The sequence below is a fragment of the Polyodon spathula genome, chromosome 5 (genome assembly GCF_017654505.1).
Source record: "Polyodon spathula isolate WHYD16114869_AA chromosome 5, ASM1765450v1, whole genome shotgun sequence".
Classification (NCBI taxonomy): Eukaryota; Metazoa; Chordata; class Actinopteri; order Acipenseriformes; family Polyodontidae; genus Polyodon; species Polyodon spathula.
In genome coordinates, this window is record NC_054538.1 from 73,430,050 (window position 1) to 73,457,408 (window position 27,359).

A 27,359-nucleotide genomic window follows, 5' to 3' on the forward strand; every position below is an offset into this window, starting at 1 on the left:
TCAATGGTGCTTCGCAGTGTGCTAAACCAATGCATTGGCGTAATTGCTAGTGTTTTCACTTTAACTCTAGGAACAATAGGGTTTGCAAACACAGTCCCTGAAAAACTTAACTGTGTTTCAGAATGTATTTTAGCCTTTTTGTTAAAAGCTTCGAGGGAGGGACAATTATTTCAAAAAGACCTTAGGGTGTATTGTTGCTCTGCTTCTCTGACTATTTGCTTCTGGACCAGTAGTTGGCATTCATATTGCTGCAGAAGTAGCAATGTGACACCAATGAAAGGCCAATACCTATCTATTATTCTGCAAGCTGGAAGGTACCATTTCACTGTGGGTGGGGGGGGGGGGGGGTATGGATCACTGTAATGAATGCAGGCAGAACAAATTTATAACAATCTCATTAGAAAATAATTAGGTGCAGAATATCTTTCAGCTGGAAACAAGCCGTAAAGCATTAGGGGCTTTGGATTTGGAAATCTGAGAGAGGTCAGGCTCCCCTCCCCCTCCTGCTGCCCCTGGTTTATTTAGTTTACTGGCTTAACCAGTGTGGGGCAATTCAAAAGGGCAACTGGCAACCAACCATATGACAAGGAGCCCAGAGGTTTGAAGTGCTTAACAGAGTTGAGTCAGCTACTCGGAACACAGCTATAATGGCAGGGCTCCTGGTTCTATTTGTTATTATTATTATTATTATTATTATTTTATTATTATTATTATTATTATTAATCGTGTTCAATGTTACATTCAAATATGATTCTTAGGTAAATTTATACATTCTTCCACCGTCTTAGTCATCATTTTATGTTCACTCTGCTTTATCAAAAACAAGCTTGTTGGCTTACCAGCTTGTTTATATTAGGAGGGGGTGTAGAAAACCCTTCACTGTGTTGCCCTTGAGATTCTCGAACTCGTAACATTCTTGCCATTTACAAAAGGGAGCACCGAATGCTCTGTTCACTGGCTTATCTAGTAACACTAAAATGCAATTAAACCACTCTGCGGCTGACTGATCCATTGTTCTCTGCACACAGAACAACACAGCTGTTTATTGCAACACAATGCTCACTAGCTGGTACATAAAAGACACTGAATTGGTTGTTGTGTTAACAGAGTATGAATGATCAAAACCATATGTCATGAGAATCAGGGATGGCAGTCAAGAGAAAACTGATACATATAGCCATTGTCTTGGAGGAGAAAGTATGCACCCCTCAGTTAAGCTACTATATATACCTGGTCTATCTGATGTTTTTGTTAAGAATGTTTAATGAATGTGTTACTACACAGTCTACAGCAGAGTGGCTTTCCCAAAGGATTTCCAATGCACAAGCAGAACAAAAAACATGATACACAGTTACAACATGGCTGTTAAAAATCCACCACAGCACTAAGCTTCAGATCTGAAACATCTGAGAATAATGGAAAGAATAAACCACCTCAATAAATGCAAAAGTGTTTTCTGTCTTTCATGTTAACTATTTGGAATCTCAGATAGCAACAAAATACAACACTGCTCATAACATATTCAGCAGCAGAGATGACCATATTAGTATTAGTACATATAACAGAATTTATAAATGACTATCAAAAAAGGAAACCAATGCAAAGATGACTTTTAAGGGGTGCCACCAGGTTTATTTTACTACATACATATATTTTACTGTAATCTAGTACATAAAAATAATAATTTTGGTTTTTCAGCCAATTCAAAATGAAAAAATATGTGCATATCTGCTGAAATTTTGAGAGAAATTCAAATCATTAAAAAAGGGACTATGTATAAATAGATAAATAAATACATCCTTCAATGTTGACAGATCTTTAACTGCTCGTGGAAAGAAGTTAATTCCTCCCTTTAACTGAATTCATTCCAGGCCTAGGATTTGAATGCTTGGCCTGAGGTGTGGAGGCTACGGCTATAGCAGTGCATTGGCTGACTAGACTGTATTAAAATCCTACCTGTGAGCACTTGCGGGGTGATGGAGTGAGGAACAGTGGCAGCGTCTTGAGGAATGGAGCTCATGTCTGGCTCGGGGGTACTGCTGGGAGGGGAGATAGCCAGAGGAGTCATCACAATCCGAGACTTGAGCTGCGGGAGCAGTAAGACCCTTATTATTACTGCAATGACACTTCACGACACACCGTATCTTCAAATGCATTGCTGTAAAAAAAAGAATCACTCTCACCAAAGCCTTAAAACAAACGGCCCCGTTGCTTAACTCGATGCAACATTTTGGATTTCGGATGGAAAGGCATTCTAAGCATGCTGCTTTTTCTTTTTCTTTTTTTTTTTTTTTTTTTTATTTAATTTACAGCTGTCACTCAATAGATAATTAGCCTGTAATGAGTCAGCCGGTCTGCAGCAGCCCAGTGGGGGTGGGATCATGGTTTTTAAGGGAGAGTGGTAACCTTTAGCTAGGAGTGATGATCTGCTATAATGGCTCTAGAAATCACCATCTGTAATTGCAATCTTTTGTTTCCCCTGGGTTACCACTCCCCTGGTACTAGGAGATGTTTAAAATGCAAATTAATGACAATTGATCTAGAATATAAACAGGATATGACAACTTCAATGAGAGCGCGGCTAGTGTTTTAGACTCCACTATACTGTCGTCTACATGGTACAGTCTTTTTCGTATAAATAACGTTAAAACAAAAACAAAAGGTACATCCAAATGAAAGGCTACATGATTATACAAAAAAAAAACCCCAAAAAACAGTTAAAACCAGAAGCAGCTCTTTTCTATTCAAGCTGAGCTTCAGTGCAGTTCTCCAGTGCCTTGGGACACTTGTACAGCTACCCTATCTTTAGGATTTAATTATAGCCCTGATCTGCATAAAGCAGAAAATAATGCTAAAATTACACACAGATGTTCACTCAAGAATGCAATGGCAAACAATTTTTGTTAAATTAAAGAAAAAAAAACAAAAAAACAACAACAGTAGGGAAAATAACGGTTCATTCATTTAACATGCACTGGTAACATGTAACAATTGGCATAAAACAATTTTTTTTTTTTTTTTAATGCAATTTAAATCAGCTTTCTATAATTTTAAATGTTCATTTTTGTTTAGAAATCAGAAAGCATGCGACATTTACTTATACAGCATGGTTTTGCTTTACTCATATGTATCTAAAATCAGTATATGCACAAAACACCTAATATTCAACGTCAGAGCCTACCACCCGTGCAAAACTGTAAAGTAAGGTGCCTTTGACAACCTGCACACTTACAATTGCATATTTATGTAATAAAACAAAGCAAAAAAGCAGATAATATTCCAAAAAGCTAACAAGTCAATGCAGGTAACACAAGGAGGTCAATGAATTGGCTGAGATTCAAGAGACATCTCCCGGCTCCCAGCCTTCACACACCCTGAGCATTTAAAGAAATATATCCAAGGCCATCCTGGCACCAACCTTAAAGCCAGGCTTCCGGCCCCTCTTCTTAGGTACTTTTAAGGGTGACAGAGACTCAGAGTATCGATTCTGAAAATCCATTTTGGAGACAGTGGAACGGAGAGGAGGCCTCCCCCGTTTTCTGCCTGGTATCTTCCCTCTCTGCCCGGGAATGAATGTGGGACTCATTGCAGGAGACTGCATTTCACTATTGTCTGGTTTCTGCACTGAGGCTGCAGGAATACTCATTGGACCTGGAAATGGGAAGAAACAAATACCAGAGGTGGCACAGTCAGACGAGAATGATACAATCAGCCCTGCTCTAAATACAACAGAAGCTTGAGTCAAAGTGCAGATAATTCCCTTCTGTGCATCCTATCAAACATATACTGTACACAGTAGCTTCCTAATGTATCTTTTTTCTTTCAAGAAATCACTGTAATGCATGCAGAGTATATTTCTGTTACTATTGACTGGTGGTGCACATTAGGAAGAAATCACTGAGGCACTGACACAAACATAGAAAGATCCATCATAGATTAATACAGTAAAGCCAAAATACTTTAAGCTCTCGTATCCCACACTGTTTAAATAAAAATCACAGTCTCAAGTCAATTCTGTACATTGTAAATTAATCATTAGAGCAAGCTACACAGTACTGATTTTACACAGCTCTGAAAGATATGTAGCCTACCCACTGAATTTCTACAATATTAACCCTTCAGACACTCCCGCAACCCTGCAGCTGCTCTAAAAAACAGTGTATTACTTTATATAAAATGAACCTTACTTATTTGCTGCTCCAAAGAACTGAGCCTTGTCCCTTTAATTTCACCCCTTCTGCTGTAGGCTCTCAGCATTCTCTCTCAGAGAGCTGCATAAGTCATCTTCCCCCTGCCTGCCTGCCTGCCTGCCTGCCTGCACTGTTTCCCTGTCGCTTCTGCAGCTCAGCGCTCCAGCTGCAAACATCTCATTAGACTAATGCATTCAGCACAGGGCAGAAAACTCGATTTACCATAGCTACAGCAATGAATTTCCATTACGATGACAGCTTCAACCACATCATGTCCGGAAAGCCAGCCAACCACTGGCTTCAAAGAATAAACGCGTACTACACGCTTAAAATGAGGCCTCTGTGATAGAGTGTGTGTGCGCGTGCATTTAGTGTGATGTGTCTCCTTCCTCCCTCCCTGTTAATTTAACCACCAAAAATATAAAAACATAAAAACATACTATTTTAAAACCGATCAAAAAAAAGGAGAAAAGGCAACAAACCTCTTTTGGTAAATCCTTCAATAGCCAGTAGCGTTGTTATTTCTCCCCCCCCCCCCCCCAACCAGTAGCTCTAAATTGTAGAATCTCTATCTGGCAGTTTATACTGTCATCGTTGCAGGCTCTGCAAACTGTCCCTCTTCTGTTGCTATAGCAACAAACCTATAACATCCTACCGCTGCCTTTCTCACAATACAGTGTGGTCTAGTACGCAATTTGCACACAGTACTAGAAAAATAATTAGGCTGCAAGCAGGTTTGGAGATAGCATCTAGAGATTCGTGCAGAAAAAACTAAATGTTTATTTAAAACTGCAGGATGATCTCTGCGTGTGTGTGTTATTGTTAATGGATTCTGAGCCTTTATCAGGACTTGTTTATTTCCAACAATATAATTATTACAGGGTCCAGTAAACACACAAGCATTCCATCTGTCTCTGTCCCAATACAGCACATATTATTTATTGTTGAGTATAGTTACAAAATCATTCAACGCATGTTTCTGAAACATGTTGTTATTTTACTAAACCAATTTTTTTTTAGATTTTGATGATTTGAATTACGTTTCCACATGTTACAAGAAGGCAGAGAGAAGAGACTAAATACAAAACAAAACAGGATGCATGAGAGATGTTCTTATACTGCAGTCTTAAGAGGTCACCCAAACATATTATTATCACAACTGAATAAACACCAAGTAAAGCTAGTATAAAAAAAGAAAATATGTTGCTATAACCCATCATTTTCACCCCTATCTAAATATTGTTTTCGTGCACTCTACAGAATATTTTATTATAACCCAAGAAGCAATCTGTTCTGTTTTCCCTGTATCGTTTTCAATACATACAGCAAAACTACATCTTTTTAACTTTCCATTTTATTGAGCAGAAAAAAAAAATCCTACTTACAGTAACTACATACCCAACTTCAGTGGCCTTATTATTATTAGAACAGTATAATAGTTGTTATTGATACTCAATACTGAAAAGCACAATTACAGGTCCTCTAGATACCCAACTGTACATTCTACAGAGTTTTGCAGTAACTAGTTCAGTGGATTAGATTATCAAACTATTCAGAACAAATGATTAACCTGCACTGTTAGTGGTCTCTGTGGACTGCAAGACCACAGTGGTCTCTGCAACACCACATGGGTCAAACCATTAGACCTCTTAGTATATCTTATGTGTACTTACTACCGTAATGTGAACATGTCAAGCAATCTTAAACAAGGTCGAATTATTGCAGGATTACAAGTACAAGCATATTCTATAACCAGATGGTTTCAGTGTACCATACCTAATGCTTGCAACTGATAGCAGTCATTAAAACTGCATGGATACAACAACACATCCAAGTGTATAACTGCATAGCTAAGGGTATATTTACATGTGATGGGCTGGATTTGTGCTGCATAATAAATTAATGGCTATCTGTTTTCCAATTGGCTGAAATGACCTTCAGTGTTGTATAATGTAGAACAACTTGCTGCTGCACCATCTCCCCAAGGGGTAGCAGGGGAAGGAGAGTTTCCAAATCATACATTCATGTAGGATCAGGAACCTAGAAAGATGGACATGTAGTGAATCGCGAATTCCACTTGGCTGAAATATTTATGAAATTGACCCGATCTTCCCTGTACACACATGAATGCCTATTTCAGAAAAAAACTTTTCATTTCTCTGTCTAATTATTAATTAAATTTGAGCTGCATAGTTTATTGAACCATGCAGTTATAATCAAAATGTCACTCTCTCCATGCTAATTAACAGGATTGTTGTGGAAGATTTTCTAGACCAGAGGCTCTATTACACATAGAGAAAAATCAGCATTCATAGACATTTCCCAGACCAGCCAGGCTCTATTACACACAGAGAAAATCAGAATTCACAGACATTTCCCAGACCAGAGGCTCTATTACACACCAACTGGCTATGGATAACCATGGCCTTCTGGACCGGCCCCCGAAGAGATCCACTAAATTGTGGCCTAAGAGTCTCCAGCTGGGAGCTACCAAACTAATCCGAGTTAGAAAGATAGGTTGAGGGAACTGAGGCTTTTTAGGAGAGAACAAAGAACATTTGGGGGACTTTAATGGAGTCATTAAACTCTTAAAAGGAATTTTAAACACTAGCCAATACTTTACACACAGTAAAGGAACTAGGACCAGAGGAAACGGATGGAAATTAAGTTGTTGATCCTGAATCATTGGGATACTTTAAGACCAGACTTGACAAAGTTTTAGGATCAACTGGGTGAGAACCAATGGGCTGAAAGTTTGTCTCTCGTTTGTGAATTTTCATGCTTCTGTACCACTAGTCATCTGGGGTAAATCAGAGACACCTGCTTCCTGTTATTTTATACATACAATCAAGCATGAAATGTATGCATCGGGATAGACTACAGTGTGCTGGCTTGTTTTTAAACATTTGTATGTCAGCTGACAAGTGTTCTGCTGATATCTCATCACACCTTTCTTTTTAAAGGCGTACAGACTCTATATGTGAACCCCCAATATCTCTCACAAGCACCTGGGTAAATCTTGTTACAATATCACAACAAAAGGAATTTGCTTTTTTTTTTTTTTTTTTTTTTTTTTTTTTATACATCCACCAGTATATATAGCTATTATGTACTATTTATCAACTTACAGTAGAATGACAAAAAATGGACTAAATGAGAACATCCCAAAATAATTATAATATTTTTAATTAAGTAGACAGTGCAAATATATTATTAGGCAGTGGATTGCGGTGATCATCGGATTATTTTGACCCCCTGCATTCATTGTCAAGATTTTTGCTCTGAAAATAATTGGTTATTTTTTTAGCAGTCATTTTTTTACGTTTTAGCCTCTCAAAGTGCTTAACACAGAAAACACCCCTTCAACTCTCTAATTGTTTAAATGTTGTGTCAAGACGTAACACAGCTGTCATCTGGTTCCATGGATTTTTTCACCCAGCAATGTGCAAGTGATCTAGTCTGCTAAAAGCACAATCAATCCTTATTGTTACAGGCACAGTAGCATCTGCAAGACGGGCGGATCAGGCCTGGGGAGAACCCTGAACATACAGCATGAAAACAATATGTGGGTAAAAACAAACAGCATTGTGGCATGTAAAAACTACTTTCAGAAAAAAGCCCCTTCCTAAGTCAATGTGGATCCAATGCAGGCATGCGCAAAGCTGTGCAAATGTTCAATACGCACCTCAGTCTCTAAAGCATGACTCAAAAGGGACAAAAAATCAGGTGTCCTCAGATTTGGAACAATGTAGAGGATGTCTAATAACCTCCCAGATGTGGAACTGTTTTCATCAAGAAAAGATGGTAAATTTAAAATGACTGAATGTTGTGACCAGAGAGGTGCTTTTTGTGCATGATTTGTAAATAGTGAACTGGGTGCAAATAATTTTGGTGTACCTTCTTTTCCAAAGGCTAGATTAACCATTTAGTCCTTTGCATAATATGTATTTCCATACATACCTTCAAATGCAGGAGTTGCCAATTATATTTTTTATTTTCCCCCGATCCCCAATTAGGTTCTGACAAATCGTGTTTTACTGTGTAGAATCTCGGGACAGATCATACCCATTTTTAATATTATAGTACGATTTATTGTAAAGTCTGGTGTTGCCTTGAGGTGAATACCCCTGAAATGCTGTATCAACTGTAACATAACTCTGCCATGGTTGATTCAAACAGGAGTAAAAAGACATTTTACAGAAGGTCCCGATGTCTTGTAAAAAAAATTGGAGCACCTCTCTGAAAATTATCTGGGACAAAAAGAAATGGACGATTTGGACAGGACTAAACTTCACCAATGGCATAAAAAATCCCAAACCACCTGTTTATGTGGTGATTTTTAGACTATGCAGGTTTTCCTCACCTGGCATGCATTCCAGGAGCTCTATTGTCAGCAAGCTTCAGGGAGTCCAAACCTGGGCCTTGAACACAGTTTTTTGCACCGAACTAGCAGCACAGAAGCCAAGCGCTTTCAACCACTGAGCACCCCACTAAAAAAAAAAAAAAAAAAAAAAAAAAAAAAAAAAAAACACCTATACAGAAACTGCAGCTAGTACAAACATTTCAAAAGGAATGCAAATCAGCATTCCAATTAAGTTTGACCCCAAATTCCATCAGCCTGCTACAAAGCTATTAAAAAGTCTGATCGCTTGCAGAAACGATGCATACCTGTTATGCAAAGATATGTCTAGCATGAGAATCGATTTCTCGCAGCAAATTGCAAAGCTGTACTGGTTGTTCTGTGCCCTGCCATGGAGTTCACTCAAGTCAGATTAAATAAATCAGTGTGGATGATAAGGCAGCTTTAAAAGATTGTGTAAACGCCATCCCATTATACAGTGTTATCTGGGAAGCAGCCAAAATACACAGGGGTGTAAAGTTCACCTCTCACAGTTTTGACAGCAGGACGTACAATGTCAACACTTGGAAAGTGCAGCCAATCATGAAACCATTCATTAAATGGACATGGATTTTCAAGGCCAATACTAATAAACACAGCGTGCATTTTTTTAAAATAAAAATATGTCAAGCATTTCTGTGAAGTCTTAGATTTTATCACTTGATGAGTCTAGAAATATCACAAAACATCCTCAAACAATCTGAACAGCATTGTCTCATCCAACGATCTGAGAAGTGTTGATCAGAGATTGCTGTCGATTCTATTCTATGGGCTACAGTAGAACTAAAATAGTCTCTTAAAAGCTTTTCATACTCAAATTAAACCATGCAACTTAATCCTGATCAGTTCCCCTTTTAAATTACATTTTGACTTTAAATGTTGTAAGCAGCTTGCCCAGAGGTTGGGATCACTGAAAACGAGATCTTGGTCTCTGAGGTAAATCCAATTTGTTCAATGGAAATAAATAAATATAAATTAATGAATAAATAAATAAAGTGAGGAAAAAAAAAAAAACTTACAATAAACATTTCATAATTATTTATTTCAATACTTTTTTTTTGCAAAACTCCAAAAATGCTAATTCAAAAGTATTTATACACTTTGATGCTATAGATAGTATTGTCTATAAGGTGCTAGAAATTTCAATATGATAATACAGAACCTAATTCTAGAAAAGTCTAGAAAATGCTTGACTGTAGGTGAACATTCTTAAGGACTGTTCACACCAGGCGTGGCGCACATGCCACCTCCTTGCACGTAGCTCTGCAGTCACGCAGACCACTGTTCACACCGGGGGTGGAGCACATGCCACCTCCTTGCACGTCGCTCTGCAGTCACCGCACACCACTGTTCACACCGGGCGTGGAGCACATGCCACCTCCTTGCACGTAGCTCTGCAGTCACCGCACACCACTGTTCACACCGGGCGTGGAGCACATGCCACCTCCTTGCACGTAGCTCTGCAGTCACCGCACACCACTGTTCACACCGGGCGTGCCGCACACGCCACCTCCTATGAGTCAAAATAGGAAAAAGTAAAAGAGCTATCTGAAGACCTTAGGCATAAAATTATTTACCGTCATAAAGCTGGAGAAGGATACAAAGATTTCCAAGCATTTGAGTATCCCAATTTCAACTATTGTTTCTATTATCAAGAAGTACAAGACTCATGGTGCTGTCACAATGCTCCCTCGGTCTGGAAGAAAGAAAGCTCTTTCACAAGACAAAGCAGAAAAATTGTGAGGAAGTTTAATAACAAAGTGAAATGGCTGCATGAGACTGGGGTTTCCATTTCAACCATAGGTCGAGTATTGCATGGTGAAGGTCTCAACGGTCGTAGGTCAAGGAAAAGCTATCACAAGGACAATTGCTTAATGTTTGCAAAACGGCATTTGAATGATGGATAGGAGTTCTGGTCAAAGGTTTTGTGGAGTGATGAAACAAAAAAAATAGAGCTATTTGGTCACGCTGATAGTCATTACGTTTGGAGAAAGTTTGGTGAGGCGTACAAAGAAAAGAACTGTCAAGCATGGAGGTGGTAATATCCTTCTGTGGGGCTGTTTTTACTCTAACGGCAGAGGAAATTTAGTTTCAATATATGGTAAAATGGATTCCATAGCATACAAAGATATTGGCCAACTGAAACCCTCCACTACAAAACTTGGTTTAAAGCGCAACTGGATGTTCCAAGACGACAACGATCCAAAATTTACTTTAGAATGGTTAAAGAAGAATAAAACCAAGGTTCTGCAAAGGCCTAGTCAAAGTCCTGATCTAAATCCGATTGAGTTGAAGGGTCTGCACAAGAGAAGTCCTCGGAATTTGAATGAACTGGAACAATTTTGCGTGGAACAATGGTCAAAAATCACTAAAGAATTAATTAGAAATAAAATCTCATTGACAAATATCCTAATCGTTTTTTCTCATCCACAAAAGCAAAAAACTTTTGCTACAAAAGACTTTTCCTATGATTATTTGTTTTCAAGAAATTTCTAGAAATTATAAATTTCCATTGGGGTATGTAAACCTTTCACTACAACTGTATATATTTACAGTACAAAAAGCCTTCTCTCAACTCTGTCTAGACAGTCTTTCTGTTTAAACTAGCAGCAGAGTTGGGAAAACCATTTTCCATTACTACTCACTGTTTTATATCCTGCTTCGGACGACACACAGGTCATACATTTCAGAAGGTTTCACATTTGCAGAGAGACTTGTAAATTATGTTGCTCTCAGTCTGAGTCTGTGCCTGTGGTCCACGTCAACTGGCCAGCCCTTTCACACGGAAACTACTAATTAGAGGTCCCCGAGGGAGATCTTTCACAGACAATGCCTCATTATAGTCATTTTAGATGATGCAAATTACATTACAGCAACATTTATTACTAGTTAATACACATGTGCAAATAGGAGGACACAAGTTCTTGGATGCCAACATCTATCTCTAAGTCATCTTGGAAAGCAAGCAGATTGAGGAGTAGTTCTCTTTTGGGACTTGAAAGATGTGTGACAGAGTGGCCCCTGATTTTCTAGCTTCAGTCAAGGATACACATGTCCCTAGTACTGTATGTGCATCCTTAATAGCAAGACTCTATCAATCCCTGCTTTAAGCAATTTTACACTTCTATAGGCCTTTTTACTGAGTAAGTTGTTTAAGTGAGTAAGGTGTACCAGGGGGACTGTTTGGGGTAAAAACAGGCAACAAATGTCCCATTCCCAGTCACTTGGGACCAGCTAATCTAGCAGCAAAATGTGATCCTGTGGAAAACAGATTTGTGGAACGCACAATTCAGGGAATGGGGAAGAAGGCACACACACACACACACACTTTGAAAAACAATCATTTTCACTGTATGTATGTGAACACCTGGTCATCAATTGCACCAGTGTACATTCTGCAAAGTGTGTACTTCTCTAAATGGTACTCTATCCACCTTCCCTAGCTAGTTTTTGCACGTTATATATTTAAAAAAATCACAATGGAAAAACAGAATCTTTAATAACATATCTACAAGAGTCTGGATAATGTGGGTTAATTAATCAGAAATCAGAATGTGTTGAAATCAAAAGCTTCCAGTAATCAGTTGCTTTAACTGGAGGCTAACAACAACACATCCAAATTCACTTTCAGCTCAGGATGCCACATAAAGAGATTGCTACCGATATACGATGTCTGGCGAAAAAAAAAACACATTAAAAAATTCACTGCACAACCCTATTTCTTTCTGTCAGATCTCTATTTTAGGATATCCTTGCATCTGACTGTATTCAACAATCCTCACTGTTTTTCAATATGCTGCATGAAATGCAGTAATTGTGTGTTTCAGTGAGCTACCATGTATATGTATTGCTATGTATCAATAGCATGTTTATTTTTTTTTACATTTCTTGGATTTTGCTTATATAACTAGCAAATGAGGCAAGCTGGCCACTTATTTGCAGAGACAGTTAATTCTACAGTGTTGGGATGGAATCTCAAATGCTGGGGCACAAGGGATACTGCTAATGATACACAGTAAGCTTATTAAACTTCAGCTAGTATGATCTCACAATATATAAGGTCCCAAAATGTCCAGTAGTCAGGAGTTTAGGCAGTAGAAGTATACTACACAGCAGATCGTTTGAATGCTGATGTATTTGCATCTCCTGCTTTTACGTATAGACATGCGACTGACATCACTGAATGGAATTAACGTACCTGTTGGTTGCTATGGCAACTCGTTGAGGCTATGGATGTTAGAGTAGTAATATGTGCAGACAGAGATCCATCATATAAGACCATAAGATCCCCAAATTCTGAAAATCTGAACACGGTATACTTTATTAAAATACTACCCCTTCCAGATATTTTATAACAAACACATTAAGACATTCTAGCACTAACTTCATAAAACTTGGATATTGTCTTTCCAACAAGTCTGGTAACCACGGGTTCTCAGAATTAGGTGCAGGTACTCCGGCACCGGATTTTGTCTGTAAAGCTAACAGCCTTCACTGTTTACTTTGCTAAATTCACCAACATTATTGCTGGTAGTTAAAAGCTAAAGCCCACTTAGATATTCAGATTTTTTCGTTATTCTTTTAATCAAACTCTGACAGAAAGCAAACAGAACATTAAGTTATTATCATAACCCTGGTTCCCCAAATTAGAAATGTAACCATTACCGAGTGGGTAATTACATCCTAAAGACCTGAATCCTGAATATTGCATATCAACGCTGCTCTCTGAGCCTGTGACGTAGTCGTGGCCCTGCCCCCGAGGGAACAAAAGCACTGCGCTCGCAGATCTCAGCGTCATTAGCCTGCTGCTATCATGGACGCAGCAACCTTGAAGATTAATGGTTAAACTGGTTAAATTTCTATTTTAGGGAACCAGGGTTATGACAATAACCTAACACTCTCTTTCAAGTACAAAATGTACGAAATGTAATCATTACTGAATGAGTAAGTGTACCAAAGCCTTCGCAAAGGCAAGATTGCAGACGACTGGAATGCTACAAGATTAAGCCGAAGGCAGCCTTGTGCATTACCAAATTATGAGGGCAAGTTTCACCTCTATGTCTGTGTTGTAAGGGTCGACTGATAAGCCACCCTTAACACTAGTTCCAAAAACAGGGTTTAAACTTTAAAGGATCCTTGACACAAAGTCTGTAGAACCTAGTAAAGTTATGGGGAGTAGCCCGCACCGCACTGCAGCGAATAGCCGGTCTGAATGGTAGTTAGCACCCAGATGTCTGTGGTGCACGGACACCAATAACTCAAATGGCTCCCACAGAAAGGGCCCTGGCCCTGTGGCAGCAAATTCCTAGGGCTGCTGCTTAGCCAGTGACTTGGCCTGCAGCATCTGACTACAAACATCACCTTTGGCAGTGGGCGCAGTCAGCTGTGCCGGTCTTTGAAGCTGTAGCTTCTCGTCCGCCACGGGACCAAACACATGCCCTGGAGTGATCGGGGCATCCAACAGCGGTGCTTCCCCCCCATCCCCTCAGGCATGTGTGCCAGGGAAAGCCAAGGCTGCCTATGTGCAGCTACCAGTGCTGCTACCAATGCAGCCAGGTTTCTACCTTGGCGTGCTCTGGCCCCTGGCAGTAAGAGCATCTGTTGTGCTTGTCCTCAACAGGCAGACTGGCCTTGCATGCTGCACTTGATGCAAGAAGCAAGCAATGCAGTGTACAGATACAGTTGTACATGCAAAAATATAAAATTGATACGGGCAGAACCAATACAAACCATGCTACACGTCTCTGCAAGGCACCCTGAACTTTAAGAGAGCTCGGTTACATTGCTCAGAATGTCCTAGCAGCAGGAAGCTTTTTGATTTCAACACTGTGCTTTCTGAGAAATGCCTATGTCTTTGCATAGGATTCTAAATTAAGTATGAATAATTCTAGGGTTCTGACACAGTCCAACCGTGACTGTTTTCTTCCAATAATGTGTTAGGCAATGTCCACACATTTTTTACATGCTTATAGAAAGCAAGATTTTTTTCAATGACTGACATCACTGAATGGAATTATACAAATCACTGAATGAGCATGGAGGGGCGCGGGAACTAGTGGTGTGGCAGCTCACCCTAATTTTAAGTACAGGGGCCCTGCTAGTTTTGTAAATCTTATGAGCTGTGTGTGCAGTGCACTGCGCCTTTTTACATTGATTTTAAACAAAAAGCAAAACAGACCAATCAGCAATGACTGTCACAACAGGGGTGGGATATTTAAAAAATCTTACGGTTGCAATCCCACGAGAGTCGGTTAGTAGTTGGAACACATTAGACACAAGTGTATACAATGGAACGGCACTTTTTAAAGAAGCTGAAAAAGCTGATCTCTTTCTGCCCTATGCCACATTAAAACTTGGGTGCGAAGCCTATCGAGCCTCTGCACTTACACAGTGACATTCTGGACATGCTAGAGCTTCATCATCATTATTATTATTATTATTTTCTTAGCAGAAGCCCTTATCCAGGGCGTCTCCATTCCCTCAAGAATGAATGAAACAGCATGGCACCGGAGTCAACCTTCAGAGCCTTCTGACTGCCCTGGTCTATAAGAGACTAATGTCAATAAATACAACTGTTCAGACTGTTTTTACAATTAAACAGACCATTCTAAATTGCAGTTTTTAAGTGGATCACAACACTATACACTACTTTTCGATTTGTCAGCTCTGAACTTCAAATACATTTTTAGTTAAATAGATAAGCAGGTGTTGATGCCGTCTTCATACTATTAACATGTTTTAACATGATAGCAACCCAATGCATGGCTTCCATGATATACAGGGCTTACAGTTTTGTTCAATGGCTTTCAGCACCCACACTATACAAATTTAGTAAAAAAATTTAGCTCAGTTTAAAATGTAACCCTTCACACAACCCAATACATGCCAGATGTATTTTATAAGAGGGTACACACCAAAGGAGGTCATCCGCTCAACAACACGCAACTGACCTGTTTGCAAAAAAAATAATACCAACAAAACACTGAATTTTCCTTAGTAAAGCTTCCGCAAACAATTGCCAGGATATGATTGGGTGAATTCAATTGATTTAAAGAGGCGGGTCTTCTTTAAATCACTAAGTCTGGACCCTCTGTGGAATGTTATGGATTTTATTAACACATACAACAAAGGCACCTTATCCACAGTTTTATTTTCAAATATCTGTACATGGATGGCAAGTAATTAAAGCTTCACCTCTGCTTATACAAATTGAACAGTAAGGGTGCGGGCATTGATTACAAATGACATATTTATTTAATATAAACATTATTTTACAAATGTATAGTTTCAACTAACACTCTTTCCACAGGAAACCTTGGTTAGCGCTCTTTAGGGGCTGTGAAACCAGCTGTAAATGCTTTTGGGCTAGACGATTAACACAATTCCATGTCACATAAGATTTTAATATTTATCCTGGGTGACATCAAAATAGTATATCTATGCATATTTAAACCTGTGTTGATAATTAAAAAACCTCCACTTCACTGAAGATTTCAGTTAACAAAAGCACAGCTTCAGCTGACAGATTCCTCCCCCCCCCCCCCCCCCCCCCCCCCAAAAAAAAAAAAAAAAAAAAAAAAATCAGGCCTTTTACATCAACTAAACCAGCAGGGTAGAGCACATTCACAGCCCATAATAAATGACACCACTGCCAATCACAGTGCTGCTCACTTGATCTTGCCAGTATAGTTCTGCATACAGAAAGGTCACAGTTTTCTTACTCTGAGATGAAGACGGCCGGATCCGATCTCTCAGTTTGCGGCAACTTCTTTCGTTCCCTCCACCCAAGTCAACCAGCTGCCAGCACCCTTTGCCCTTGTTGTTGTGACGATCCAGCCTCAGGCGCAGTCTCACACTCTGAACTCCTAGAACGTTGGATATCCACGGCAAAGCAGAACCTTGAGGATCCCTCCCTCTGAGTCTCATGCCAATCTCACACACAGGTATAGGTACAGCATAACACTGCAATCCAAAAACACAAATGTGAACCAATAATGCCTGCTCTCAACCACCAGGTGAGCCTGCAAGCCACGTCACCAAGTTGGTAGAGATAAGATTTATCGATTACTGATCGGAATGGCTTTACAATTTGAGAGACATAATTAATTAAAAAGCATCAATCAATCAATCTCCCGGGCATTCTATCCGAAGCCTCTTGCAGCTAGCACCCTAGGAACACGTGCGTTCCTTGCACATTGCTAGACTAAAGCTCTTCTGCTTGTATTTGTTTTGTGGTCACAAAATACTTAATATAATATTATGTGGAGTCTCTTCAAACCATTAAAGGAGTACTACCAAGATGTCAAAAACAATACTTGAGAAGTTGCTGCTATTTCCCGGTACCTGTAATTCAAACTCAATCAAATGATCTTGGTGCTATCAGGACAACAGGATGCAACAGTTACATAGCATTATATTTCAAATACTGTGATATATGGCTCCCAAAGCACTGGTCAGCACTCCTTTAACCAAACTCAACTGGTCAACACTATAAAATAAATATCTGTATTGTTGTTCTCATGATAGTGAAGACAAAAGTATGACCTAATTTGAAGAACAAAAACACACAGAATTGGACTACTTTCATAAATAGTTCATAACTTAACGATAATACTATGTTTTATTTAATATTGTAATATTCAAACAGGATGTAACGTTAATAAACATTCTCAATTTCAAAAGCATTGCTAATTTACAGCTGAAACCTATGGTGCGTAAAATTCCTAATTAAAATGTACATACCTAATTAAAATATAACACCACACAGCTAACAACATATGCTCAGGGCAGAAGCATTACTGAACATTTTTAAACTCCTCCACCATGCCAGTGGGGCGGAGGCCGTTGAAAATCATTTGTTAGTTATTTATCAGGCGATGACAGAATAACAAAAGACTCTTCCACCTCGCAATTAAAAGGTACATTTTACCATCACTGAAAATTTGTCATCACTTGTTGGTGAAGGTGTAACCCTTTACTTTCTCACAAAGTAAAAGTATACGCAGAGTATTACAGCAACAAATGTGCACGTTTCTTTTGTAAAAAGTGAGAGGGCATGGTGCCCCAATCCCCTATCCTCCTGTTCCCTTAGATCGAATCCAACCATCAATAATGATTCTTAAAGCAATTACTATTTTAATTTCTGATTAAGTCTGTGCGAAGGTGCTTTGACTGAGTTCAGGAGCCTAAAAAAAGTAAATGTAATTTGAAACACCTTGGTCTTTAATTCGCATGACAGAAATTGCAAAAAAAAAAAAAAAAAAGGTTTCACTTGTAACTTATTAAAACAAAAAGGTAGGCAGATATTATAATAATCTGAAAGCAGGTAATTCATAAAGCACTTCAATATTATAACAGCAACACAATACTTGCGCTTTAATACATTTTAAAAATTGCTATAGCGAGCGATGGGAGATTTGAGAGAATAAAAACTATGCATCAAGAGAATGTCATTTGCAGTTTCATTCTGGAATAGAAAGGTCTCTGGAGTTCCAGCAAAGAGGGCTTTTATGCAGCCGACATAACTGCCGGGCATAGTAAAAGGAATATTAGAACACTCACATTATTTAAGCAGAAGCACTTTAGTGTTGCATTTTGTCTTTAGAAAGATTTCAATGGAAATCTGTGGTCACATTCAGCTTTATTTGTATGGGAATGGATATAACTCGGGTCATGAGGTTAAAATTCAAAGGCAGCGACCGTACTGTTGGTCACATTTGAGCCCGAGGCCCATTATTTAACTTGACTCTCCTAAAAAATACTGTCAGTGGGCATCTCATCATAGTTTTTTTTTTTCCTTTTTTCTTTCAACATAGGTTTTCACTGTTGTAATCCTGATGTGTACTGCACCCCCCCACCAAAGGCTCATGCACCGAGACCAGGCACATCAGTGTACCTTTCCACGGCCCCCCGCAGAGGCTATTTAAAGCATGGAAATATATGCATTATTTCAGATATGTGAAGACAAGCTGTGAAAACAAATTACAGAAGCAAAGGAGGAAGACTATTTGATTTCTCTGGTGGTTACAGTTGGATGTGGGGAGAAGTAAGGGGGCTGTGGACATCATTACCTTTTGTGTTGCTTTTGGGAACAATCATAGCAGGAACAGTCATTCTGCCCTTGTATTTAAATGCAGTTTTCATTGCTTGTATATCACTCTGGAATGCATTCTCTTTCCTGGAATATAAAAAAGTTTTACACATAAGGCACACCATTACACCATGACAGTGCCCAACCCCCACTAAACAAAACATGCTATAGTATACAGTTCAGATAAGATACTTTGGTGTCAGAGTGTACATGCCAAGGGGCTCCCGAGTGGCACATCCAGTAATGGCACTCTGAGTGAAGTGCTGGATGCACCCTATAGCCACAATTGGCTGAGCGCCACCCGGGTGGGGAGGGCCTAGGTCGGCCTGGGTGTCCTCGTGCACCGCGGACCAGCGACCCCTGTAGACTGGCCGGACGCCTCCGGGCCTGCCTGTAAACTACCCAGAGCCAAGTGGTCCCCTGACGCTGTAGCTCTGAGGTGGCTGCATGGTGGGCCCACATAGTGAAAAGAAGCAGACGGCTGACTGCATACGTTTTGGTCAGCGCGGGGGTGGCAGCAGTGAGCCGGGTTGAAACAAAATTGGACATTTCAAACTGGGGAGAAAATAAGAAAAATAACCGCCGGTTCCAAATTTTAAAAGCAAAATTTAAAATGTACATGCCATTCATAGACAACAGGCTATACTCTCAAAGCTATTTCTCAAAGTTTTTTTATTTCTGATTTGGTAATTGTACAGGGTGTGCTTTTAACACTTAATTAAAACTTAATTTAATACATTTATAAATGGATGACAGATCATTTGCTGTACATGTTAAGCAATTAGAATAAATGCATTGCCATTAACAATACATTGGGTATAAAATGTATTTTCTTAAACATTGGCTTTTAGTTCAACAACAGGTACCTTCCCCCCAAAAAAAGGTGTAAATAAAAAAAATGAGAGCCATCATTGTGTTCTACACCCCCACATATGCACATGCAAGTATGACATACAAGATGTGCTCCGCCGACATTAACGTACTGTTCTCCCAACTGTAAAAAAAAATAATAACAACAATAATAATAATTCTCCCACCAAGTTTTAAGAGAATTGAAAATAACTTCTCTAGATGTCATTGTTACATTTGGACAGACAGGGCTTCTGATACTGTCGTCGGCTTTGTACAATATAACTATAAATAATGATGACAAGTACGGATGTAAATAGATGTGCTTCATATTATCCTTTTTGCTGGCTAATTTGTCCTCCCATTCATTATATAATTTTGTGTGCTGTCTAGGGCATTTCTAGTGAATTAAAGACCTGTTCAGTAGCCAATCAGATTTATTTTTAAGTTTCCGACATTCTATCAGGCTAATAATGGCAACCTTATTCTCCAAAGAGACTGGACAATATGTGACACTGTGCCAAACCAAGCCCGGGCTCTGGGTCCCCGAGTGGCTCACCTGGTGGAAGCGCAGCCGCGTGGCGCGCAGGGAGAGTTATACAGCGCAGGTTCGCGATCTGGCTGTGCGAGGAGGGACAGTCTTCGCTGGGGACTCTGAAGGGAGTGTCGCATTGGGTCTGGGTTAGGGAGGCAAAACCAGCTGTGGCCGTTTCTCCTCATCATGCTACATCGAACCCTGCTGGCCAGGCACACCAGAGGGCTTCGTCCCCCAGAGGTCGGTAGCTCGCTGACATCAGCACTCAAGTTCTTGGGTGGAAAAGGAAGCTGGCATGCTGGTGGGATCAGAGGATGTTCACTGAACCGTCGGATCTCCTGAACCATGTGGAGAATTGTGAGGGTAAAAATTGTTGGACACACTGTATTTAAATAAATAAATAAATAAAAACCTTTGCTCTGCACGTGACGAAAACAGTATCTAAATATTGATCATAATGTCCTCTTCTTCAGACGAATTAAGGGATTCACAGCAGATCAAAGTGGTTAGGATTCCTTTGCTCCATTGAAATTTATGGGGAATATGTTCTTAGCCTTTTCTGTCAGGGAAGGCAGTCCCAGCAGCCTGTCAAAATAATCATAATGACTGAATATCCACTGATTAACTACGGCACAATGCTCCATGTACCCAGAAATACCTTTGCATCACAGAAGCGATACTAGTTTAAAGGCATTCCCTCTCAGATACGAAGGAGTTAAGTCTGGGATTCAATGGGGAATGCTGTCACAACAGCATGTCACTTTAAGCACATTGTTAAAGCACAATGACACCAACACAAGCAAATGAAATAACTACAGATACTGAACACCAGAGTGTAAAAAGAGCTAGAGGCTGACAGTATGATTTAAAATAAATGATGTCTAATACAGAATATTTATAACAATTCGATTTAAACTATCCTGTTGTCACAGCATCTTAAACTTAAGGTTTTAGGTTCTGTTTAATTTCGTCTTTTATCGTTTTTGGTAACCACTTAGACACCCTATATAATAACCTACACTATTCCTTCTAATTTAAGACACACTTTTTGAACTTCTCAAAAACAGCCTGCATCTTAAATTCGAGTACAGTATAGTGATGCGTGTATTAAAATCACCAACAAATGGCATGACTATCCAAATACACAAACAACAACCTGACTGACTGCCGAGAAAAAACGAACAAAGTCCCTGCACGAATACACAAGCAGCAACGTGACTTACTGCCGAAAAAAGACGAATCAAAACGTCACTGCCCGATCTCAAATCATCCATGACATACAGGCAGTCACTGTCAAAGAAGTGTCATTAGCTTCCTGAGGAATTTGAAGAGAAGCTTTTACAATTTCAGCGTTTCGTTATTAAGCTCTGTTTCAACAAACAGTACCAGCTTGGGACAGAGCAGAAATGATCAGACTCTCGTATTTTCTGACATGCTAAGCAAAACCACAGTTCACAAATTGGGAGAAAAACAGGTGTGAATAATCACGACTGGAAATGAGAAGCAGCACATAACTGTAATGCTCTGTGTGATAGCAGACGACCGCAAAATGTCTCCATATGCGAAACTGAGGTTGTATCTTTGTTTTATTTTGTCCTCAAATTGAAATGTGGGAAATTTGGGCACCGTCTTAAATTCCAAGGAATACTGTATATTCGAATAGGAGTTGTAACAAAAGACTTGATGTGTACAACACTAACATGTATGGAATAGGCAATGAATAAATACTGAACATTTAATAAATAACCTTGAAATGAATACAGTAGTTCCTGCGTGTAAATCGTTAAGACTTGGTTGCTGCTTAAACTCTGAACTATTAATACATGGGGCTGTCATGAATGATGATGCTACTTTAACTCATACTGTATTAATACTCATATTAAGCATCACTTGACAAACCATTCAAAGGACCAATACAACAACAGAGTAGAAAAAGAGGGTATAAAAACAAAATTCTTAAAAAACAATGACAAAAAAACCAGACTGAAAAATCTACATGTGTTTATCAAGAAATGTAGACAGAAACAGTGGTGCTATGTTTTCATCCTGTCACCATGCATTTGAGGCCTGCAGTTCTGGGCTATTTCAGGTATGGAGCCATAAGCATGATATTGATGACAAGAATCAGTTTAACAAATTCTTGTTTAAAGCACTGAGCAAAGAGACAAGATGTAAGAGACACGTTTTAATAAACAGTAGAACAAAAAACAAGAATGTTTTACAACCAACCACTACCATCTGGACAGCAGTGGATAAAATCTGTCCAAAAATGACATCATTTTTACCCCTTACCCCAGGTTTAGCAAGGTAATAAACTACTTCAGTAACCAAAGGAGCCCCGATTGAAGTGCAATATTCAAAGAGACACCACAGACGATAGTATTTAAAACAGCTTTACCACAAGGCAAGCTTGTACCTTGTGAAAATTCCCATTTTGAAGAACATAGAATGCCTTTTAATTGAACTATGTTGCCTCTGCAGGTTTAGGGTGTCTCGGGCTTCACCTTGTGATGTTTGGGCTGTTCTGCCGGCTCACAGGGTGCACAATGATGTATGTAGTATTATGACACCCTGCACACCACAAACATTGTATTAAGAAACAACTATTCATCTGTGAACAGGATGACATCTGTGTTTTTTTTAACAATTCCTCAACAGTTATTGGCTGATTACTTCACATGTGAATTATAACAAGGTATAGAAGGAAGTGGAGAGCAAAATATCTCATGATTTCTCAAGTAAAATCTCAAAATATTGACACAGTTCTAACTCTGAACCATTCATCCATAGAACAATATAACGTGCTTAGAGCTGATCAAATGAACCAACACCCATCAAGGCAATTTTAACAAAACTGGTTATGACACTTCAAAATAGTCCTTCATTTTCAAACAGCTGGGTCATGTACCCAAGAAGACATCTGCACAGTAAAACAATTTCTATAATTGAAAAAAATAGTGACAGTGGTGAAATCAAACTACTGTGATTTCTATGAATATTAAAATAATAATTTCAACATATTTTTGGAATATTTCCTTTTTTTTTTTTTTTTACCTGTTTAAAATCCTATGGATAGTTTTGCTGGAATTGTATAGTTGGCATTGTAAATTCTCTCAACTGAAACAATATTACAGAGAATATAACTAACACTATTTAAATTAAACAGGCATGGATATTTTTTATTTTATTTTTTATTTATGTATTTATTTTTGATCACGCATGCTTAAACAGATTTGCTTTAGTGTTTTTCATAATGTGAATTACTCAGCACAGATTCTAGTCACAGAGTTTAGAGGTAATTAATCCGTGTGATTTGCATTTTACTACTTGCTTCTAAGATTAAAAAACAAAAAAAATCCAAGCCTCTAACTAAACAAAAAATACAAGAACTGCTTAAAAGAACATATTTTTTAGGATTGCATGTATTTCTATTTTTTTGTAACCTTAGCTTAAACTACTTTTTATTTTCGTGAAAACAAAAGATTAGCAAGGTTCATAGATCCTCACGGTCTGTTCAAGTAATGAAACTGGCTCTCGATAATAATACAGAATCCAGTTATGGAGGCTGGCGATAACACGAATATCTGCGTATACTGTAACTTTTACTTATGGTAGGTAACGTAGGCATTGCATTACGTGGCAGGCTTAGTTATTATTTGGGAAAACCAATGCAGGAAAACAGATGCAAACATTTTAATATAGGGTAATTCACTGACCGGTCTGTTTATAAACCAAAGTAAATGTTACAATTTTAAGTAAAATACGTCGATTTTACAGATCTACAAAGGCTAGGAAAAAAAAAAATCATTTACCTGTCTTCACAGCTTCCGTCTCGGCTCCCTGTAGTGAAAGCTTGATGCAAAGCAGATTAAGACTGCGGACTCGATTTTGCTTGTATCCCAGCGAAACTGGTGCTGCAGCGAGCACCGTGGCCCGGCTAAAACAGACCACTCTTAAAATGAAACACCAAAAACAGTCTTGCCTAAGAGCCGTTCACTCCAGGGAGCTAATTAAACAAAATCACTTAGCAAAAAAAAAAATACAACACGCGTTTTACAGTGTGTTGTTATGCAAATTACCTCTGGACAAAGTACACAGATGATTGCGGGCTTTTTCTTGCCGGCTGCAAAACTATTTCAAACCAAGCCACCTGCAGGGGCCAAAGCAGGCTCACAAACACACAAACCTATACATTAAATACATAAAAAAAAACCTTGCAGGGCTATTTCTTTTCCGCGTTTAAATAATATGTTATACAGCGCATAGAAACAAGATATTGCATTACTAATATTGAATTACTCAACTGACCAAAACTAAAACTGCCAAATCTCCAGGATTAAGAGTCACCCTCAGCTGTATCTCTAATTACAACCAAACTCGCAAGTAAAACCAATTTCCTCTGAAATCTCACTGTTCATGTGCACGCTGACTGCAGAATGTAAGGCCCAACATCTGAAACAAGTGAAGTCCAATTAAAATCCACCCTCTCAGCATTCCTGCTTGCCCTAGTTATTTAAATTACAGATAAACTACTGAAAGCGCATTAATAAGAGCTCTGTTTACCTGGAAAACGCAGCAGTTACAGACCTCTGAAAAACACAAACACCCATGTGAAAATTGACTTAGGTTCCCAATTGTTTTTCTCTATATTCCTTTCCATTATTATTATTATTATTATTATTATTATTATTATTATTATTATTATTATTATCAGACTAGGACTAGGCTGATACATTGAAATGCATTTTTTTAATGAAATACAAAATAAAAACAGTTTAATGGGGCACTATAGTAAAATATGTGATTGTTTAACTGCACTATCATAGTTTCACCTTCTGTTTTGATTATTCAGAAACCAGGCATCATTGGAATTCCAGTTTGTTTACATCCTCTCAAGTTGGCTATGCAGTCCTCAGTGCTCCAATCTTTTTTTGCACAGCAAAAGGGAAAAACGTGGGAAACATTTTTTGTCTTGATATACTACCAACATTTTACAAAATTCAACTAAAAACCTTATGAAACAATCACTTTTTTATTGTATTTATTTATTTATTTACTACAGCTTTACCAGGTTGTTCTTATCCTCGGCTAGGCTAATGGAGTATTTTAAACTCACCTGACCCGTGACTATTGCGAGTCCACTCATGTGAAACAGCGATTGGGGTTCTGTTACTAGACCACCTGAAGTATTGACCCAAGTCTGGAATTGGATTGAAAAAACTGAATAAACACTTATCGGTCTCAAAGGACCCAGTCAATACATTTTTATGTCAAACTAACTTTGGTTTTGCTCTTTTAAAAACATTTAGGAATGTTCCAATGAAAGTCAAACCCTGTATACACTCGTATCGGTACGATACTAGTACAGTTTGTTTCGGTATAGAATATACCGGTACGAAACCACTTTCTGTCATAATTCACTTTTCAATACCGGTACAGTACCGATGCAGTTGCGATACCTGTGCACATTCACGTGTGATTAAACCGACAGTGTTCGAGTTGTGAACTCATTGCCATGACGACCGATGTCAGAACACGAAAGAATGATACGGACAAAAAGGCGAAAACAATTAGCGAAAACGATTTTGTGGAGATTATTTTGTCCATATTTTGGCATTTTTTGGTTTAGCCGTGATAAAGGTACTACAAAAGATTTATTAACACCGAGTATTTAAGCTGTAAAGCAAGAAGACGTGCGCGTGCTTTAGAATATTGACTAACTGTATCGGTACCGTGTCGGTTTACCTGTCCACACTTAAGCGGTTCTGAGTCGTATCGAAACAGTACCGGTACAGTACCGGTACGACACCGATAACAACTCCAGTCTGGACAGATGTTTCGGTTCGGTTCTGCAACGATACCGGTATAAAAGTGCTAGTGTGAACAGGGCATCAGTCACACGTCATACAGTTCCTTCCAATTGAAGTGAACTGGGTTCATTTCTAAAGCATATGTCAAAAAGCCCTATATATGTATTTTATATTGAACAAGTTTAAACTGGGATTATCTTTTGGGTTCACTAATACGTAGGAGAAGACTGGTCAACTCCTCTTCCCAGATGACACTGTCTGTCTTTGTTTGTCTTTGTCTTTATTGAAGTATTCACCTTGACACTGCTTCTCTATCTATATATATATATATATATATTATATATATATATATATATATATATATATATATATATATATATATATATATATAAAGTAGCGATCTCGGTTCCCGCAGGCGCCTCACACAGGGCCTGGTAATCCACAGGCGGAGGGCAGGCACACATCCGGGACCTCTCGCAATGAAGCATAGTGCAGATACCGCTGTACAAAAAAGCCGGCTCATTTGCAAGTAGCGTATCTTGGGCTCATGTCTTCGTGTGTGATTACATCACGTATCAGCCCTGCTGCTGCCTTCCCCCGTGCACGTTACACTCTCCCCTGCCAGCCTCAAGTCTGCCCCAGACTTGCTCACCAGGCTACAGTCCTACAAGTGAGTACCGGGGTACCTGCATCTCACTACTGACACCAAGTGTAGCGTGCACGGGGGAAGGCAGCAGCAAGGCTGATAGGTGACGTAATCACATACAAAGACATAAGCCCGATATACGCTGCTTGCAAATGAGCCAGCTCTTTTGTACAGTGGTATCGGCGCTATGCTTCAGTGCAAGAGGTCCCGGGTTCACGCCCACCCTCCGCCTGTGTGTGGATTGCCTCGTCCTGTGTGATGCACCCACCTGTGGGAACCGATTTCGCTACATTGGTGTCAGTAGTGGGATGCAGGTACCCCGGCACGCACTTGTAGGACTGTAATCTGGTGAGCAAGTCCGGGGCGGACTTGAGGCTCTAGGGGAGGGCTCTACCGTGTGGTAGATGACCTCAACTGGAGTTATGCGTCCCGAGCCGAAGGCGAGGGTGCTAACGAATGTCAAGGGCATCTACCACATGGTAGAGCCTGCATTGACGGGCTTTATCACTATTAGAAAATGATTTATTTACTTATTTTCTCTTTAAAAAAAAACTTTAAAACCTTTATTTACCGTGAACTTCTGATATTCTGCCAACGAACCCAGGGCTTCTCTTACTAAAGCATAGCGCCGATACCACTGTAAAAATACGTTAGTGTGTTATGTAAATAATAATCAGTGTTTCTCCTTTAACTGTCTATCCAGCTGTATAGCATTGCCAACACGTTTTTGAATGACAACATAAATCACTTAACTTAACCGGAAGCCAAGTTAGAATATAAAGTCGAAAAAGTATTGTAAAAATAGATGTAGAAACATAACTGTATTTTAATCCGGTATAG

At 39.1% G+C, this 27,359-nt stretch overlaps 1 protein-coding gene across 4 annotated transcripts in view; it reads right to left on the reverse strand.

The window, feature by feature from the left end:
• scml4 (Scm polycomb group protein like 4) overlaps positions 1–24,410 on the reverse strand; it is a 37,905-nt gene extending 13,495 nt beyond the window's left edge. For 2 of the 4 annotated variants that reach the window (XM_041251279.1, XM_041251278.1), the window contains exons 1-5: positions 23,876–24,410; positions 18,660–18,766; positions 16,311–16,551; positions 3,419–3,651; positions 1,957–2,086 (exon numbers count right to left, since the gene is read on the reverse strand). In XM_041251279.1, coding sequence (XP_041107213.1) covers positions 1,957–2,086; positions 3,419–3,651; positions 16,311–16,515 — 568 coding nt within the window. In that variant the 5' untranslated portion in view covers positions 16,516–16,551; positions 18,660–18,766; positions 23,876–24,410. Of the gene's footprint in view, positions 1–1,956; positions 2,087–3,418; positions 3,652–4,187; positions 4,582–4,672; positions 4,743–16,310; positions 16,552–18,659; positions 18,767–23,875 lie in introns of those variants that run through there. The other 2 variants (XM_041251281.1, XM_041251280.1) reach the window with 2 other exon arrangements.
• Between the last annotated feature and the right edge of the window lie 2,949 nt (positions 24,411–27,359).